General features: G+C 40.1%; 1 protein-coding gene across 14 annotated transcripts in view; it reads left to right on the top strand.

The window, feature by feature from the left end:
- Positions 1-16738, top strand: part of NEXN (nexilin F-actin binding protein) — a 28443-nt gene that overhangs the window by 8345 nt on the left and 3360 nt on the right. For 3 of the 14 annotated variants that reach the window (XM_083510679.1, XM_083510673.1, XM_083510680.1), the window contains exons 2-11: positions 2623-2708; positions 3502-3693; positions 3909-3984; positions 4733-4881; positions 8620-8664; positions 11300-11497; positions 11692-11871; positions 12274-12462; positions 14348-14545; positions 14852-15073. In XM_083510679.1, coding sequence (XP_083366805.1) covers positions 2682-2708; positions 3502-3693; positions 3909-3984; positions 4733-4881; positions 8620-8664; positions 11300-11497; positions 11692-11871; positions 12274-12462; positions 14348-14545; positions 14852-15073 — 1476 coding nt within the window. In that variant the 5' untranslated portion in view covers positions 2623-2681. The remainder of the gene's footprint in view (positions 1-2622; positions 2709-3501; positions 3694-3908; positions 3985-4732; positions 4882-8619; positions 8665-11299; positions 11498-11691; positions 11872-12273; positions 12463-14347; positions 14546-14851; positions 15074-16738) is intronic. The other 11 variants (XM_083510682.1, XM_083510681.1, XM_083510683.1 and 8 more) reach the window with 5 other exon arrangements.

Consider the following 16738-nt stretch of genomic DNA (forward strand, 5'->3'; position numbering starts at 1 on the left):
CACATTTTAAATTGTTTGATACATCTTTATGGGCTGATTTTATCATATCAGTTGTAAGCTGTCTTGATGTACTTCATGTGAACTATAAATTCCTGTATGTAATTATGCATGTGGGTACATGAAAGCATAGAAATAGTTTTGTGAATAGAGCTCTTTGCTATCATAGAAATGGCTGTCAGCACCTTACATGCGCAGCCTGCTCATGTATCCACATTCAGAAGCCTGTTGAATAGTTGAGCTGCATGGCCAGAAAATGGTGTAGAGGTTATTCCAGCAAAACATATAAAAAGAAGTATGTGCTGTAGAATTTTCATAAAAGAGATAAATGTTCAAAATGTTTCTGTTGTATAGAAAAGATATATTTGGAGACAGTGCGAATAGAGAACCAATGATAACTTTGAATAGTAAAACAATGCAACAGCTCGCATGTGGCACTTCTTAAACTCTGACTCCTGGCTACTTATCTGTTTAAAAGTGGCACTCATCATGTGCCCCTTTTCCAATGGGTAATGATGTTAACAAAATAATAGTGCTTAAATGCCATAAACATTGCTTCTTGACTTTTTATGGTTGTCATGACAGTGCAACTGGAACGCTAGTCCTTACTCCCAATTTTCTTCTAAAATGGGTTTTGATGGAGTATACTCTCCATAGTACTCTGGCTGCAGCCCATATAAAGCTGTTTCTATATATTACTGGCATAAAACTGTGGTCACTTACCTTGGCCTAGGAAGCAAGACAGGGTTGGAAAAACTTGTTTTCTACATAGGGTTGGATTAAGGGGGTGCCTGCCTGTGTACCTGCCTTCAAACTTCTGTCCCTTTATGAGAAGCAAACTGCATATGTATAAATATGCATTATTTAAAATCCAATGAATAGTTTCCTAATGGATAAACAACTTTGGGGGGTGGCAATAGAGTGGGGGAAAGATGAAGGGAGTTTAACTCCTTCTATCCCTGTTGTTGTTTAGTCGTTTAGTCATGTCCGACTCTTGGTGACCCCATGGACCAGAGCACGCCAGGCACTCCTGTCTTCCACTGCCTCCCGCAGTTTGGTCAAACTCATGCTGGTAGCTTCGACAACACTATCCAACCATCTTGTCCTTTGTCGCCCCCTTCTCCTCGTGCCCTCCATCTTTCCCAACATCAGGGTCTTTTCCAGGGAGTCTTCTCTTCTCATGAGGTGGCCAAAATATTGGAGTCTCAGCTTCAGGATCTGCCCTCCCAGTGAGCACTCAGGGCTGATTTCCTTAAGAATGGATAGGTTTGATCTTCTTGCAGTCCATGGGACTCTCCCTTCATGGATCACTACCTTGCCATGGCGAAGGGGCTTGAATAAATCAGAGTAGCTATGAAGTATGTTGAGCAGGGCACCCAAGATGGACAGGTCATAGTGGAGAGTTTTGACCAAACGTGATCCACCTGGAGCAGGAACCGGCAAGGCACTCCAGTATCCCTGCCAAGAAAACTCCTTCTATCCCTACCCACTATTATCTTCTCAAGCAGCTTGTATCTCACATTGCCACCTGTATTTTGGACCAGCTGCATTTTCTGGATGGTCTTCATGGGCAGCCCCATGTAGACTACACCATAACAGCCTAATCTGGAGCATGAAATGCTAGTCTGGTTTCTCCTCCCATGTGTGCAGCTAGTGTATAAGGCAAAACTGGTAAAAAGCGTTCCTTGGCAACTGTTGCAATCTAGCCATTTAGAACTTGGGCTGGATCCAGATTGAAAACAGGCTGTTGCAGGAAGTCCAACCCTGCCCAGAACAGGCTGTACACCTTATTCCTGTCCAAAAGTGTCTCTCTCTTGTCTGGATTTAGCTTCTTAGTAAGTGAAATGATAAATACATACAAGCCACCATTTGCTAACACTCCACATCTGCTAGCAAGTGACTCTCCCAAGGCAAAATTACTTCATTCAAGCCAGGGAAGTAATTTCTTCTACAAGAATGTGGGAATCAGAGGCCATTAGCTTGGTCCCTTATAGCAGATATTAGGCTTCTTTGAAGCTTTTGCAGACGACCAATCTCTTTGCATTTCCCCCCTTAACAATTTATGTGAAGGCTTAATTAGGATGCAGGTTTTACTGTGGTGATATAATGGGCTAGAAGAAGGAATAGGGGAAATATTAGAAGAATCTGAGATTGAGCTCATCTGCATATGTGTGGTTCGTTCAAGAGCTAATGTGGTTTAGTGGTTAGAAGGTTTGAACAGGACTGAACAGGCCAAGGCTACTTCCTATCTCTCAGCCTAACTTACATAGCAGGTTTGTTGTGAGGATAAAATAGGGAAATGTACCACGCATGATACCTTGTTTTCCTTGGAGGAAAGCTGTGATGTAAACAGAATAACACTTCTATGTGGATATGAGGCCTTTATAAGACATGTTTACAGGCTTCCAACCTCACTGGAAATGTAAATACACAGTTTGAATTTACTGGGAGGCAGCGGACTCAAGGAACCCACTTTATGCTCTACTGGGATAGATACTGCAGGGACTTGATTCTTGAGTACTTAGAGAGGGAGAGGGAGAGAGAGAGAACCACCACCACACTCCTTAGTAATGTTTTTATATATATCAACCAAGTGAGTTCATATCTCTTTTTTTCCTTACAAAGGTAAAGCCTGAACACATCAGTTTTTGCACACTGCTGCTGCTAGGTCACAGAAAGTAGCCATGAATGACGTTGCACAGAAGGCAGAGGTATGTATGGTGGTATGAAGGGGGAATTACAAACAATAAACTCTGGCTTTATTATAGTAGCCTAAATTAAACAATATAATATAACCAAGAGTCTTAGATCCTTGATTCTCAGCATGTGAAGTGGGCACCTGTAGGGTGACGGAATGGTTGTCAGGGAATGCACACGTCTTAGGGCTCTGCATATTTTCACTCTGTCCAGAAAACTGTGTGAGTTCACATGCACAAGGGAAAAAGGCATGCACAGATCATCATCTACTGCTACTGAATTAATGGGGAAGTCACATTTGATAGGATTTCCATTTGTCGCACAAACTGTCCCTAAGATGTACATCTGACTTCTAGCCCAAGAATCGTGTGTGTGTGTGTGTGTAATCCTAAAGCAAAAATTGTAGAGTATTTCAGTTTAAAACAGTACAATTGTCAAACTGTGAAGTTGTTCTGTGGCATTACAATAAATGGAAAAGTAAAGAGAGGCAAAAAGTCTGGTTCAATTAGCAATTGTGTTGTTTTTTTTAATAACAAATATTTCTAGACATGACTGTGATCCATCTGTTATTGGAAGCTTTAAGTTTAGGTTTAATACAAAAACAACTTCATGAGAGATTCCTATACCTGTGCAAAAGAAAGAGTCTGTTTTTCTCTTTAAAAACAAACATTGTAAATTCAGCTCAGGTTCCAATTTATTGCCTGTCTCTTCAAAAGTCTCACATTCTGTCTAATATTCCATGCAATTTCTCTTCATCTGCTTCTACCATCTTTCTCTTGTCTTTGCCTTCTCCCTGTCTTCACAAAGATTCTGCTTTCTTCGTCTAAACCTGTCCCAAAGTCCTATGTGCCCAAACTTCGAAAGGGTGATGTAAAGGATAAATTCGAAGCCATGCAGAAAGCAAGGGAAGAAAGAAATCAAAGGCGATCTAGAGATGAGAAGCAAAGAAGAAAAGAACAGTATGTTAGAGAAAGAGAATGGAACAGGCGGAAGCAGGAGGTCAATTCCTTTGCAAAAATTCATTTCTGTTACTTTTATTTCCTTTCAAGCTTTTAAAAATAACTTACCAACTTCTACACTGCAGTACAAATAAATATACTTTTAATCCAGCTATATAAAATATTTTATAACTTTGCATAAACCCTCTAGATTTATTTATGTTTTAAATCCTTAAAAAAAAAGTGAAAATTGATGTTTCTTATTCATTATTTCAGATGATAGAACTACTTGCTTCTGATGATGAGGAAGAAAAGTCTAAAGTTGAGAAAGCTTATGTTCCAAAGCTAACAGGTAAGAATTAAGAGTTAAAGTCTATTTTGCAAGAGATTGGACCTCCGTCACCTATTCTTTGGTAACAGCTCATGTTGATTACTGCAACACTCTGTGGGGCTGCCAACTTTTAAGAAGTTCGGCAGCTGTGGTTAGTACAGAATGCTGTGGCTTGCCTCCTGACAGGGCTAGGAGGGCACAAAGAATGTATCTGACCAACTGCATTGGCTGTCTTCATGCTTCCTTCCAGGACCAATAAAAAAATGCTGGCGATCATCTCTAAAGCTTTCTATGGTCTACGGCCTTGAGGAACTCCATTAAGCCCCCAGTCAACACATTCCTGCCTCCTTCCTTAGGAGGTGTGTTGCTCTGCATTCCATCTCTTAGATAAATCTACAAAAGCAAGGTGCACTGTGGTGCTGCCTATGCTGTAGAGCAGCAATGGATTAACCTTTTTCCTATGAAGGGCAATTGACCCATGGTGGAAGCCATTCAGGAGCCATACAGCACCACATGGCTGTATAACACGCTTTCTGTGTGCCATCCCATCTCTTGACCACATGAAAATTAGGCCAAGGGCAGTAGCATGTTCCCCCACAAGCTGCAAGCTCCCTATCCAAGCTCCAGACCATGCTTCAGTTCAACTTGCTACCTCCTCCTTCGCATTTCTAAACAAATATATTTATGCTAATGAAAGCTAGTGTTTTACGAATGATGGATAGTCAGGTGATAAACTGAGCTGTTTGTTTTTCCCTTTTGTTTTTCATAGGGACTGTCAAAGGGAAGTTTGCCGAAATGGAAAAGCAGAGGCAGGAGGAAGAAAGGAAAAGAATGGAAGAGGAAAGGAAGCGGAGGATTGAACAAGACATGATAGAGAAAAGGAAAATTCAGAGAGAACTAGCAAAGAAAGCACAAGAGGTAGGCTTATAGTAATTTACAATATCCCATTCAAATGTTAAAATAAAAAACCCTAGCCATATAAATTATAAACAGTAGTCTTCCACTTCTTACTTCCAAGACAAACAGTGCATTTGAAGCATCAGGTAGTGCATTTGAAGCAACAGTGCATTTGAAGCATCATGGAGGTTTTTCTATCACATCAGTATTTTATTTACTATAACTATGTATTCTTCCATTCAATTATGTTGGGCGTTTGAAACATTTTGGTTTTTTGCCTACATAGTCACAGAGTGTCATATTCAGCAATGAAGGAGATACAATGTTCTGATGTTTTAAATTGCTGAAAATACAATTTGGCCACAGCAGCAAATGGTTATTTACAAAAAGGAAGAGTTGCGTTTGAATGTTAAGAGACTAACTGAACCTGGCTTGACTGCACTTGGTCCTCTCTGCAGAAAATGGGTAAAGCCAGGGCTCTTACCTACTGTACTGACACTGAATATCAATTCTGTAGCCATTTGTGAATGCAACATAGCCGCATTCTTCCTTGGGGAGGGTCATATTTGGTGTGTTGCCTGCATTCTTGGCATTCAGTATTAAAGCGCCATTTTCTTTATGAGAACTGGGTGCTAGGATCAGGTGTCCCATGCTTTAATTTCCAAATGTGTGTATATGTATGAATGACTGGTTGCTATCAATAGGAAAATGTCCTGTGCTGTGCCGGTACAACCACACTAATCAAGTCAATTTGCCAGTAATGCTCATATACCTCTCAGGTTTATAAGATGCAACATGTCGCAAGATGTTGAAATATATGTTTTCTGATATTTGAACAATGAGAGAAATAGAGAAAAGGTTATGTAAGGCAGTTTTTTACTGGTTTGAATAAGCTAAGAAATAAAATGCTCTTCTATTTGCATACGGAGGGAGAACAGTATGGTATGTTATAAGGTGAATTGCACTCGGAGTATCTGAAAAGGATCTGTATTACTTATTGAAGTGTTTTTGTATTTTGAAATTGACAATCAATCAGTTCAAAAGCAGTTCTGAGGCCGGTATTTTGTATGAAAAATGATTTGTTCATTTCATGGGATGAAATGTACAGAAGCATTTAAGACGCTTGTGATCTAACACTAATTTTGGGACATGGCTGTTGTCCAGATCTTGTACTACAAGCCATTGCTTGCAACTAGAAAATAAATACCATTAGAAGTCCCAGTGTTCCTCAAAGCCACCCTTTATTTTATTTTTTTAAAAAAGATATTTATTAGAAGTTTAAGAATTACAAAAAAAGAAAAAGAGAGAAAACAACAAAAAATTTAACAAGACAAACATTACATTACAATACATAAAGAGAATAACATAAAAAAGAAAAAAAAACAATACAACAATACAGTAAAAAAGAACAATAACATTAAAAAAACACATACATCCAGTATTCCATATCTTTACCTTTCATTTACTTGTTTCATCGACCTCCTCACACCTCCCTTTTTGTATTCTAATTCAATTAATTGTTTCCACAAATTCTTTCCATCTTTCTCAATTTTTGTTCTATAATTTATCTTAACGGTCTAACCTTACATTTTTCTTTTTGGTCCATTATCACTCAACTTTTACTTAATTCTTTATTACATTCCTGCTAAAGCCATATAACTTCATTCCAGCATCCTTCTAACATTCATTAATTTTGCAATGTTTCTGTAAATATACTTTAATTTTTTTCCAATCTTCTTCCACTGACTCTTCTCCCTGGTCTAGAATTCTGCCAGTCATTTCCGCCAGTTCCATGTAGTCCATCAGCTTCATCTGCCACCTCAAAGCCACCCTTTACAGCATTGAGGAAGGTTGGGGATTTTTTGCCCCAAGGGCCCAAATAGCTGCTTCGGTTAACTTGTCTACTGTGCTACTGAAAGCTTCTTGCAAACAGGATAATTTGTGCAACCATGCTTTCTTTAAAGCATTCCTTTGCAGCTTAACTCCTAAGAGCTGCTTTAAACATTATGGTCAGAAGCCGCCAGAAAACCCATGCAGTGTTCCCATGCTTCACCTTTATACTTCTGTGGAGCTGGCAGTTCCAGAAGTACAGATACTACACATGACAGCAGAGGCAAGATGTTAGCTTTACATGCTGCAGAGCCGTAGCTGCAGCGGGGTGGCTAGCCAGGCTTTTTGCCCCAGGTGAAGCCTCCGTTGGGGTGCTATTGAGGTTACCTGCCTGTGTATGTATGTGTGTGTATGCAAATACACATGAGGAGTGCCAAACTGGGTCTTTGACCAGGGTAAAATAAAGCCTAGATTCGCCCCTGCATGCTGTGCGTTGTGTTGAATGTTGACACGGGCTTTTGAGTGACCTCCACACAGACACTGTAGCATTTAAATTTACCCATAACTTTGATCACCGGAAAGGTGCCCTTTTAGAGTTCTTTCTCTTGTTTACAATGCAACAAACATTCATTGTTGCTGTAGACAGTAACTAAGCCACCTTCAGCCTGCCAGAAATTCCGGTATTCTCAGTATCATAATGAAAGGTGAAGCATGAGTAATAAAGGTCTAACTGAACGGGTTAGCCTTACGGACTGTGGCAATAGTGGTTGCCAAATATTTAATTTAAGCAGAGAATGCATGTGTAGTGTGGGAACTAGTATGTAAAGGATGGTTTTACACATTAGATATTCACACTAGATGTTATAGGCACCCTTAAGTAACAATGTACTCCACACTCTATCAAATGAATACAGTGTGTGAAATTCAGGAAAGCTACCGTGCGCTGCTCTGGTTTCGCCAGAAGCGGCTTAGTTATGCTAGCCACATGACCCGGAAAAACTGTCTGCAGACAAACGTTGGCTCCCTCGGCCAGTAAAGCGAGATGAGCACCGCAACCCCAGAGTCATTCGCGACTGGACTTAACCGTCAGGGGTCCTTTACCTTTACTTGTTATTGTTGTAATTATATTTATAATTACCGGTATATCCTGCCTTTCCCCCCAGTACTAACCCAATCTCATTCCCAGGCATTAACCAGGAAGCAAGAGATCCACTCTGATCACATTTTAGTATTTTTAAAGGGATATATGCAAAATTTTACATGTGGCTCATAGCTGAAGGACCTACGTATCCATAAATGAGCACAAAATAGGGTTGTGTGAAGGAATCGCCACATAGATTAAGGCCTTGGCCAGACATTGTTCTCCAGGGGAAAATCTCAACCCAGTAAGCATGTTAGGCTGTGGAGAAAGATACAAATTAAGTGCGCTGTTCTGTGCATAGGTGAATGCAGGATATCCCTGCTGCAGTAGCAAGGATTTTAAAGGCTTTCCAGATCACAGGGACAGGGAGACTGTGCTTTTCCAGTGAACATGCTTCAGCTCAGTTCACCCGTTACCAACCCTTCACCAGCCATCTACTCCAGGTCTCCTGGGGCCTGCTGGTTTTGCTGCTTGTCCAGCACATCACAGGCCATGGTACAAAATTAGTGGGTTGTGTTCAGTGTGGGAGCTTTCTAGCTGCTGCACATGGTGTACGATGGAGGAGGGCATGCTAAAGTCTGAACCTCTTGCGCAGTTGAGGTAAATACATCTGGAGAGCAATGTCTGACCAGCGGCTGCTTAGATTAGATGTACACACTAGAAGTGCACCTTTTAATGCCACATTTCGATTTGTCATTCGGCACAATATTTTCATTTTTTAAAATGTTTTTGCAAGGGGGAGCCAAAGAGTCAAAGTAACATTATTGTGTGAAATTCTTATTTAATAGATTGATGAGCAGTTAAACAATTCGGGAAGCGAATCGGCATCGGAGGTAATCAGACTTCTTTACCATGAAACATTCACCTATTTGTGACTCACTGTTTATTACATATCTAGTAATGGCCGGGTTAAACAAAAACACTTGGGAAAGACACGAAAGCACACTTTGCTAGCAGAGACAGTATACTATCAGACTGATCAGACTCGCCATGAGGTAAATGTGACCAGAATTACAATGACTTTTGCTTCTTTACACTGTGACTTTTCTTGGCTCTTTGCCATTTGCCAGTAACCGTTGATGACATGGACACCTGCACATTATTTTACAATGCTGTTTCTTAATCCATTTACTTAATATGCTTCTGGCCGGGGCTGAAGGGAATGGTAGTGTAATACAATTGGAAGGCACCATGTTGCTTAGCTCTATTCTTACAGTAATGTGAAGTGCATTCTGAAATGAGGTCAGTAGCCCCAAGGTAAATGTTGTGGTCTCATAAACCCTAAGGCGGCTACTATATTTACTGCTTGAATTGATGTAATGCCATTGCAGACACATTGTATGTGGCCTGTGGGCTATCTGCAGACAGTGCTATCTTGATTCCACTATGGCAGTTGCAATACATCTACATACAGTAATTAACAGAATTAGGATTGCATCTACCCATTATGCTTTGAGACAACTTTTTTTCCAAAAGTTGTGGAACAAGTTAATAGCCAAATGATTAACTAGGCACAAGAGTGTCTTAATTAAAGCCAGCTTAGGCTTTCAGAGCTGTTCGCTTTCTAAGATTGTCTTTATGAAGTCCTTTGAATTTTTTATGTTATTTGCCTTGGCAGTATCTTTTAAAATTTAAGATCCCTCAAGAAACTGGCTACATTTCAAATGACTAAGATTAAGGTAGTCCCAGATGGGAAAGGACTCTTGCTTGAAGCTAAGCCAATCTGCATCTGGTCAGTACTTGAGTGTGGGATTGCTTGAGCATCCTAGTCTTAAATCCTATAATGTGAGAAAACATAAAAATCGAGTGAATAAAAATGAAATTGTTGTGGTTTCTGAACTCCCCACACCCCATGGACCACTTGAAAATTGCTGATGGACTTGGCAGGCCACTTAATGGTTTTCCTGCCTGTTGTAGCAATTTTAACAGCTGTGGTAGATGCTGTGTGATTTTTCATTGTATTTTAATTGCTATTTGTTGTGTTGTATTTTAACGCTGCAATCTGAATTTTATAGATTATAATAATAATAATAATAATAATATTATTATTATTATTATTATTAGATTGCAAATGGTAGTAGAATAAAATACAAGAAACAAAAGAAGCAATGAAAATCAATATGAGTATTTAATATCAACATGCCTTGGACCACCTCAGCGAAAGCTCATGAGCCATTGATAGTCCATGAATCAGTTTGGGTACTCCTGTTCTAATGTATTTTCCAGAAATTAGGCTAACAAAACGTTTCCAGATATCCTACCATGATTTCATGGAGTGTAACTCCCATCTGCTGACAGTCATCAAAATAGCTGCTCCTGCATGAAAGTGAATTCTTCTGCATAGTGGATGAGGAGGAGCATAGAATCTGACACGAGGATTACTACACTGCTGCATGGTCCCACAATTTTACCATGCCCTTTGTGTGGTACCACCAGTTCTTAACACCATGGTGTTTTTCTGTATTGTTTTGTTTTTTGGCGTGGAAAGTAGGTTTGAGGACAGAAGAGGGTGCCATCCCAGGGCTGTGTGTATGTGTGCGTGTGATCTTCTTTTCCTAGCAAGTGTTGTAATCGGAATTTTAATACTGATGTGTGGTAGATCTGTGCCTGTATTAGTAGCACTGCACTTCCCACATACTCATTTATATCACATTCATCAAAGTGGCACAAATAGGAGTGCCCTGCCCGCTAGATATGGTCCAGATAAACATGGACCTTCTATAGTTTTATTTGAGCATATGCCCCAGGCATTTAATAATCATATTTGCTCTACTTATTCAAGAGCATCCTTTTACACTTCACAACATCTACCTAGATCAGATTAGAAAAGGGTATTTACTACATTTGAAGCTAATCTCCTGTACCCCCCCACCCATCTTTTAATGCTTGAAAAGTACAAGCAAAGCTCAGTTTAATAGATGTAGTTGTCTTGAGATAACTCTTATCAACTTAAGGACCTGGTAAAGCAGCATATCAGTGTAAAATTAGGTGCTCAGCTTCTATCCGGACTGGGTTTTTACCTGAATGACCTGAACTTTTGAGAAAAAGATAAATGGAGTTACAATACGTTGGAGTGTCTCATTTGTCACGGACTTACTAGCTGGTTTAGGCAAGTCCCTCTTAGCTTCTCCATGAGCAATATAGGAATAATACTGACCTACCTTGCAGGGTTGTTGTAAGGACTACAAACAGCTTCATAGATATATATTATTCTGCTGAATGTTCAGAAGTGCTAAACTGATGGCACGATTCAAGTATTCACAAATGATTGACAGCAGCTGTGCCCAGAGCTGGAGCAGCATCTCCTCCTGATGCCATTTTGCTACCCTAAAGACAGTCAGCTGTGGCCACAGATTTTGTCCAGAAATCCTCCAAGAAATTGAACATTTTGGTAGAAGCGTAATTCTTCACAGGCAGTAGTAGTTGCACAGTCCAAATGTTCACGGTGACATTTGTTTTTAACAACAGGAAGGTGATGATTCATTGCTAGTGACAGTAGTTCCCGTAAAACCTAGCAAAACACCTGGGAAGATGAAAATAAGTTTTGAGGACCTAGAGAGAGAGAGAGAAGAACAAGAAAGGCGAAAGCTTGAAGAAGAAAAGCGATTGAGATATGAGCAGGAAAAGCAAGCTCTCAGGGAAGTCAAATATTTCTCACCAGATGTGGTAAGCAAGATTGCGGGGGGAACCCCTTGCATGTTGACCCTAAGCATGCTTCATTGGAAAAAGGCTCCCGTTATTACAGCAAAACTTGCTTCCAACTAAGTGAATTCAGGAGTGCAGGGAAATCTGCGATTTTAAGACTGCATGCATTAAGTATCATGAGGATTTAAGTCAGAATAACAAACTTTTGTATATAGGATGAAGATGAAATGCTTGACAGCGAAAGAAAAGAATCACCCAGCCCTGGCAAAGTGAAACTAACATTTGAAGAATTGGAAAGACAGAGACAAGAAAATCAGAAAAGGCAAGCAGAGGAAGAGGCGAGGCAACGTCTGGAAGAGGAAAAACGTGCATTTGAGGAGGCAAGGCAACAAATGGTAAGCATATGGAGCAAAATATGGTCTTAGTGGAGGGGAGGATGGATGGACTTGGAGACATGTATGCCTGACCATATGAAAATTCAAAGCGGGGGACACACATGCAACCCTACCTCAATGTTCTCTCATACATCATGTCCTGCATGAATCCTTATGTTGTACTTCCACTTGCATTTGCTTGAATATTACTTGAATTACTGTGCTATTTAATTATATCTATTTTAGCTTCCATGCATGACCTTTGGTATATTTTAGTGGGAAGGGGGTGGGAATCTATATACATTATTTTAATACTAAAACTTTTTCTTGGTTATTTTTAAAAGTTCAATACCTCCCAAATTTGCTGCACCTTTCATCATCATTATTACTATTTACATGGTTTCTCTCTCTCTCTCCTGAAAGCTAAATGAAGATTATGATGATCAGGAAAATGAAAATTCCGTCAAGGAGTTCCGTCCTGGGAAACTGATACTTACCTTTGAGGAAATAGAAAGGCAGAGGCAAGAAGAAGAAAAAAAGAGAACGGAAGAGGAAGCCAGAAGGCGCATAGAAGAAGAGAAAAAGGCATTCGCTGAAGCAAGAAAAAGCATGGTAGGTGATTTATTTATTCATAAAAATACTTGTATACCACTGTTTCACACAAAAATACAGAGTAGTTTGCCAGTTATATCTATACAATAAAAACTATTTAAGACTTTTAAACCACAGAGCATCAACAAACTATCCCCGAAGTATTCCTAGTTGCTTGGATAAACCCGGCAGCATAGAAACATGTTTAGCAAACACTTTAAGGTCAAGGGGAGGTGCCCCCTAAATCTCTCTTGGAAGAGCATCACATAGGACTGGGCTGATGACATTATATGCACCATTTCATGTCAATGTCAAATGAGCCTCAACAACTTGCATGATGACCAGCACATCTTAGTCACTTTGGTGGCATCTCTCTCTCTCCGTACACACAAGAGGAGGAATCCAACAGCTTAGTGGTCAAGGCAAACTGTAGCAGGAAAACCAACTTCAACAAACTTGCTCTTCCATGGACTTAGACCCAGCAGTCTCCATGACAGGTGTTTCCCACCAAATTTCCCTTGCAGTGCCCTGTCTTCCCCTTTCTGTTGCAAGAGCTCCCCCACCAGTTTTGCAGAGAGGCACCCAATGGTCCAAGTGTAAATTACCTCCCTCACATCTCCTAAAGGTGCAAATTATGCTCATGGGATTATAATCTGCAGAAGATCGGAAACACACTGTTCTGTTTCAGTTTATTGAAATTAGCACATGTCAATACAAAGCATGTCCTTCAAGAACTTGTTTCCATTAACTGGTCCCTGTCCCATAACTCTGTTTCATGTGAGCATGGCAAAGGGAAAGGCTAGCAGTTTAAGAAGTTTGGATAAAAATTGCAATCCTCTAATTTAGCTCAGAGAAAGAGCACTTCCCATTATGGTCTTGGAGCTGCTAATAAGTAAATAGGGATTGCAACCATTGTGCAGAGGGTAAGGATTGCATCTGGTGAGGAAATGGAGCATGTGGTGTTTTGTTTTAAATGTGGGAACATCACGGAGCATTTGGTTTCAATTTCCTATTTGGAAGAACTGATTAGTGCCCAGATCCTGTGTCAGTGTTCTGCTGGCAGTGTTTGTAGGGTTGGATTTATTTAGTATTTCACTTTTCACAATCCTTTAATACATTAATGTGCTTTGGTACATTAACATCTTATCTTTCCCCGTCAAGCTGTAACTTCCATATACATAACTGTCCTGTCGACTGAAGGTATAGGGGTGTGTGTGTGAAAGTGAGAGAGAGAGAGAGAGAGAGAGATTATCAGTGTTCATTATGAGGAAGCTGATCACCTTAATTTCAATGGAGATTTTATCCAAGAAAGAAGCGATGTTTTATATCAAACCCTTAGTGTAGTTACAAATAAGCAAACGCATCACAACTATCATTAAGCATAGCTGCACCTTAGACAAAAAAACAAACAAACAAACAAACCACACCTGTACATATAAATTTTATAGGTTTGGAGCAAGAGAAAAGCCTGCAAAGAATGCCTAGCTGAAGCTGATTTTCTTAGTTCTTTCTTCCAATAAGGCCCTGCCGTCACCCCTGAAAAGCTTTCCCAAAGGCTTTTGCTGAATTGAGAAGGGAGGATAACATGGGTGTAGCCAGGATTTTTGTTAGGGGGGCAGAACTGATGTGATTGGTCAGTTAGTTAAGTATTTCTATTGTTTTATTGATCTGGGGGAGAAACTGCCCCCCCTGGCTACGCCCCTTGAGGTAAAGGAGAAGGGATACTCAAAAATCATATAGAAGCACTTTTTGTGAGTGCCAGAGGTTTGCTGGGGGCTCTTGAGGAGCCAAATAAAGTGAACCTCTCTAGATCCAAGTCACTTTGTGGATCTAAATTATAATATAATGGGATGATCAACACAAATGTAATTTTTCATCACTGCAATGATAAAACTATTTCAAACAGAGTCCAGATGATGAGCTTTCGCCAATGTCTAAAACTGTATCCCAAGAATCTCTCACACCTGGAAAACTGGAAATTAACTTTGAGGAGCTACTGAGACAAAAAATGGAAGAAGAAAAGAGGCGTACAGAAGAGGAGCGCCGACAAAAACTGGAAATGGAAAAGCAGGAATTTGAGCAACTCAGACAAGAAATGGGAGAGGTCTGTCAATTCTTAACATGAATTGCTGTGACAAGTGCATGCAGAATTTTCTGCTTCTTGAATTAATACGAGGGGCGAGAAAAGCATGCAGTTTAAAAGCTTGTTGTGAAAATTATAGTTAGTAGCTAACTGGACTTCAAAATAAGCAGCAGGCAGGGTGTTGTGCACCCAGGCAATTCAATGCTGCTGCTCAAAGCAATGTAAATTACATAATTAACAGTGCGTTATTTAAGCACTGCACATTTAGGATTTTTTTGGGTATTATTTGATTGTCAATAACCTTGTGGCATATTTTCCTTCAAATAGGAAGAGGAGGAGTGTGAAACCTTTGAGCTAAGCAGGGAATATGAGGAGCTAATAAGGTTAAAAAGAAGTGGTTCTATTCAAGCGAAGAGCTTGAAGAAAAAGTTTGAGAAAATTGGGCAGCTCTCCGAAGAAGAAATACAGAAAAAAATTGAAGAAGAAAGAGCAAGGAGAAGAGCTATGGATCAGGAAATAAAAGAAAGGGAAGCAGAGAAATTTCAAGAGGTAGGTCCCATTTTCAATTCAGCGGCTGCCTTGCGCTAGCTTCTGTGAGGGCTTGTGTGGCTACCACAAGACTTGAAGACTTACAGTGGTGCCCCGCAAGACGAATGCCTCGCAAGACGGAAAACTTGCTAGACGAAAGAGTTTTCCGTTTTGGAGGTGCTTTGCAAAACGAATCTCCTATGGGCTTGCTTCGCAAGACGAAAATGTCTTGCGAGTTCCTGCAGGTTTTTTTTCCCCTTCCCCCTTTTTCTAAGCCGCTAAGCCGCTTATCATCTGATCCGATAAGCCGCTAAAAGCCGCTAATAGCGCTAATCCGTCAATGGGCTTGCTTTGCAAGACGAAAAAACCGCTAGACGAAGAGAATCACAGAACGGATTCTTTTCGTCTTGCGAGGCACCACTGTACTGACAGCACTGTTTGTGTAAACCTGTCTCCACATGGTTATTACTTTGCATAACTGGGTCCTATGGGACAGTGGGAATGTTTTAATCTAGCAACTGCAGGTAGGAAGGTCACATATGGATACGAAATTTGTACGTTGCTGCATTGTGTGATCCACCCACGGGAAACTTGCAACCACAATACAGACAAGTACTGTTATCAACCAAAGGAGCAGTATTCTGAATCTGCCTTGTGATAACGTCTGAGCACCACTGGCTTGTCTGAACAGGTCTTGTGTTTTTTTAAAACCATTTTGAAAAAATGAGAAAGTGCTTTTTCAAAAAAAAATATTCGCATAGTGTGCACAGGACCATGTATATAATAATTATCAACAATACACAGATAAAAATCAGAAAAATTTAAAAGCAAATGCTTATCTGGATAGGCTTGTTGGAAGTAAAAATGTTTTTGCAGGCATCCAAATGGGGGATTCACATCCACTTCTTGGGCTACTAGCTGATACCTATAATTAGTTGTGTAAAATTACAGCTTGATTAAATCTGTAGTATGTCAATTTCGCAGTGTCTGTGTGGCTAAGTAGAAACTATGATGATCCCCCTCAGGCACGACTCTGCTCTTCAGATATTTTGGGACTACAACTCCCATCATCCCTGATCACTGGTCCTGTTGGCTAGGGATGATGGGAGTTGTAGTCCCAAAACATCTGGAGGGCTGAGTTTGCCTATGCCTGCAGCAGTTACTTAACCAGTTTTTCCAGAGATCTACTCAATTTAAGAGGACAAAGAGAGTCCTCTGTGGTCAGAACGACCACATTCTGTCTAATGTCTTCTTTCCCTGCCTTTTGAAATGGATTTGGGCAAAAAGGAAGAACTCCAGGAACTTATTAAATATGACGCTTATCTTCAGCATGCCATGTCTAGTCTGAGTCCTACCATATGTCACAGTGCTAATGCCGTATGTCTGATTGCTACTGTATAGTGACAATGATGATTTTTTTCTTTTTTTGCCTTGCGTCTTGTTTCTATCATGGACTGTGCTCCTATTTTACCTCTAGGGAGTTAGATGAAAATTCCTTTCCAGATTTCATACGTATTCTTTATCTTCACAAAATGAAAAAATCAAGTAGGTTTAAAGGCAGTAGTATTTATGATCCAAGTTTCCTACAAATCATGTAGCAAACACCACCCTCTCAGGATTATAAAGCTTAGAATTATGTTTAATTGTGACAGTGCACTGTAATTTCTTTTCCTTGAAGCATTAAAT

The sequence above is a fragment of the Podarcis liolepis genome (genome assembly GCF_965112155.1).
Source record: "Podarcis liolepis genome assembly, chromosome: 6".
Lineage (NCBI taxonomy): Eukaryota > Metazoa > Chordata > Lepidosauria > Squamata > Lacertidae > Podarcis > Podarcis liolepis.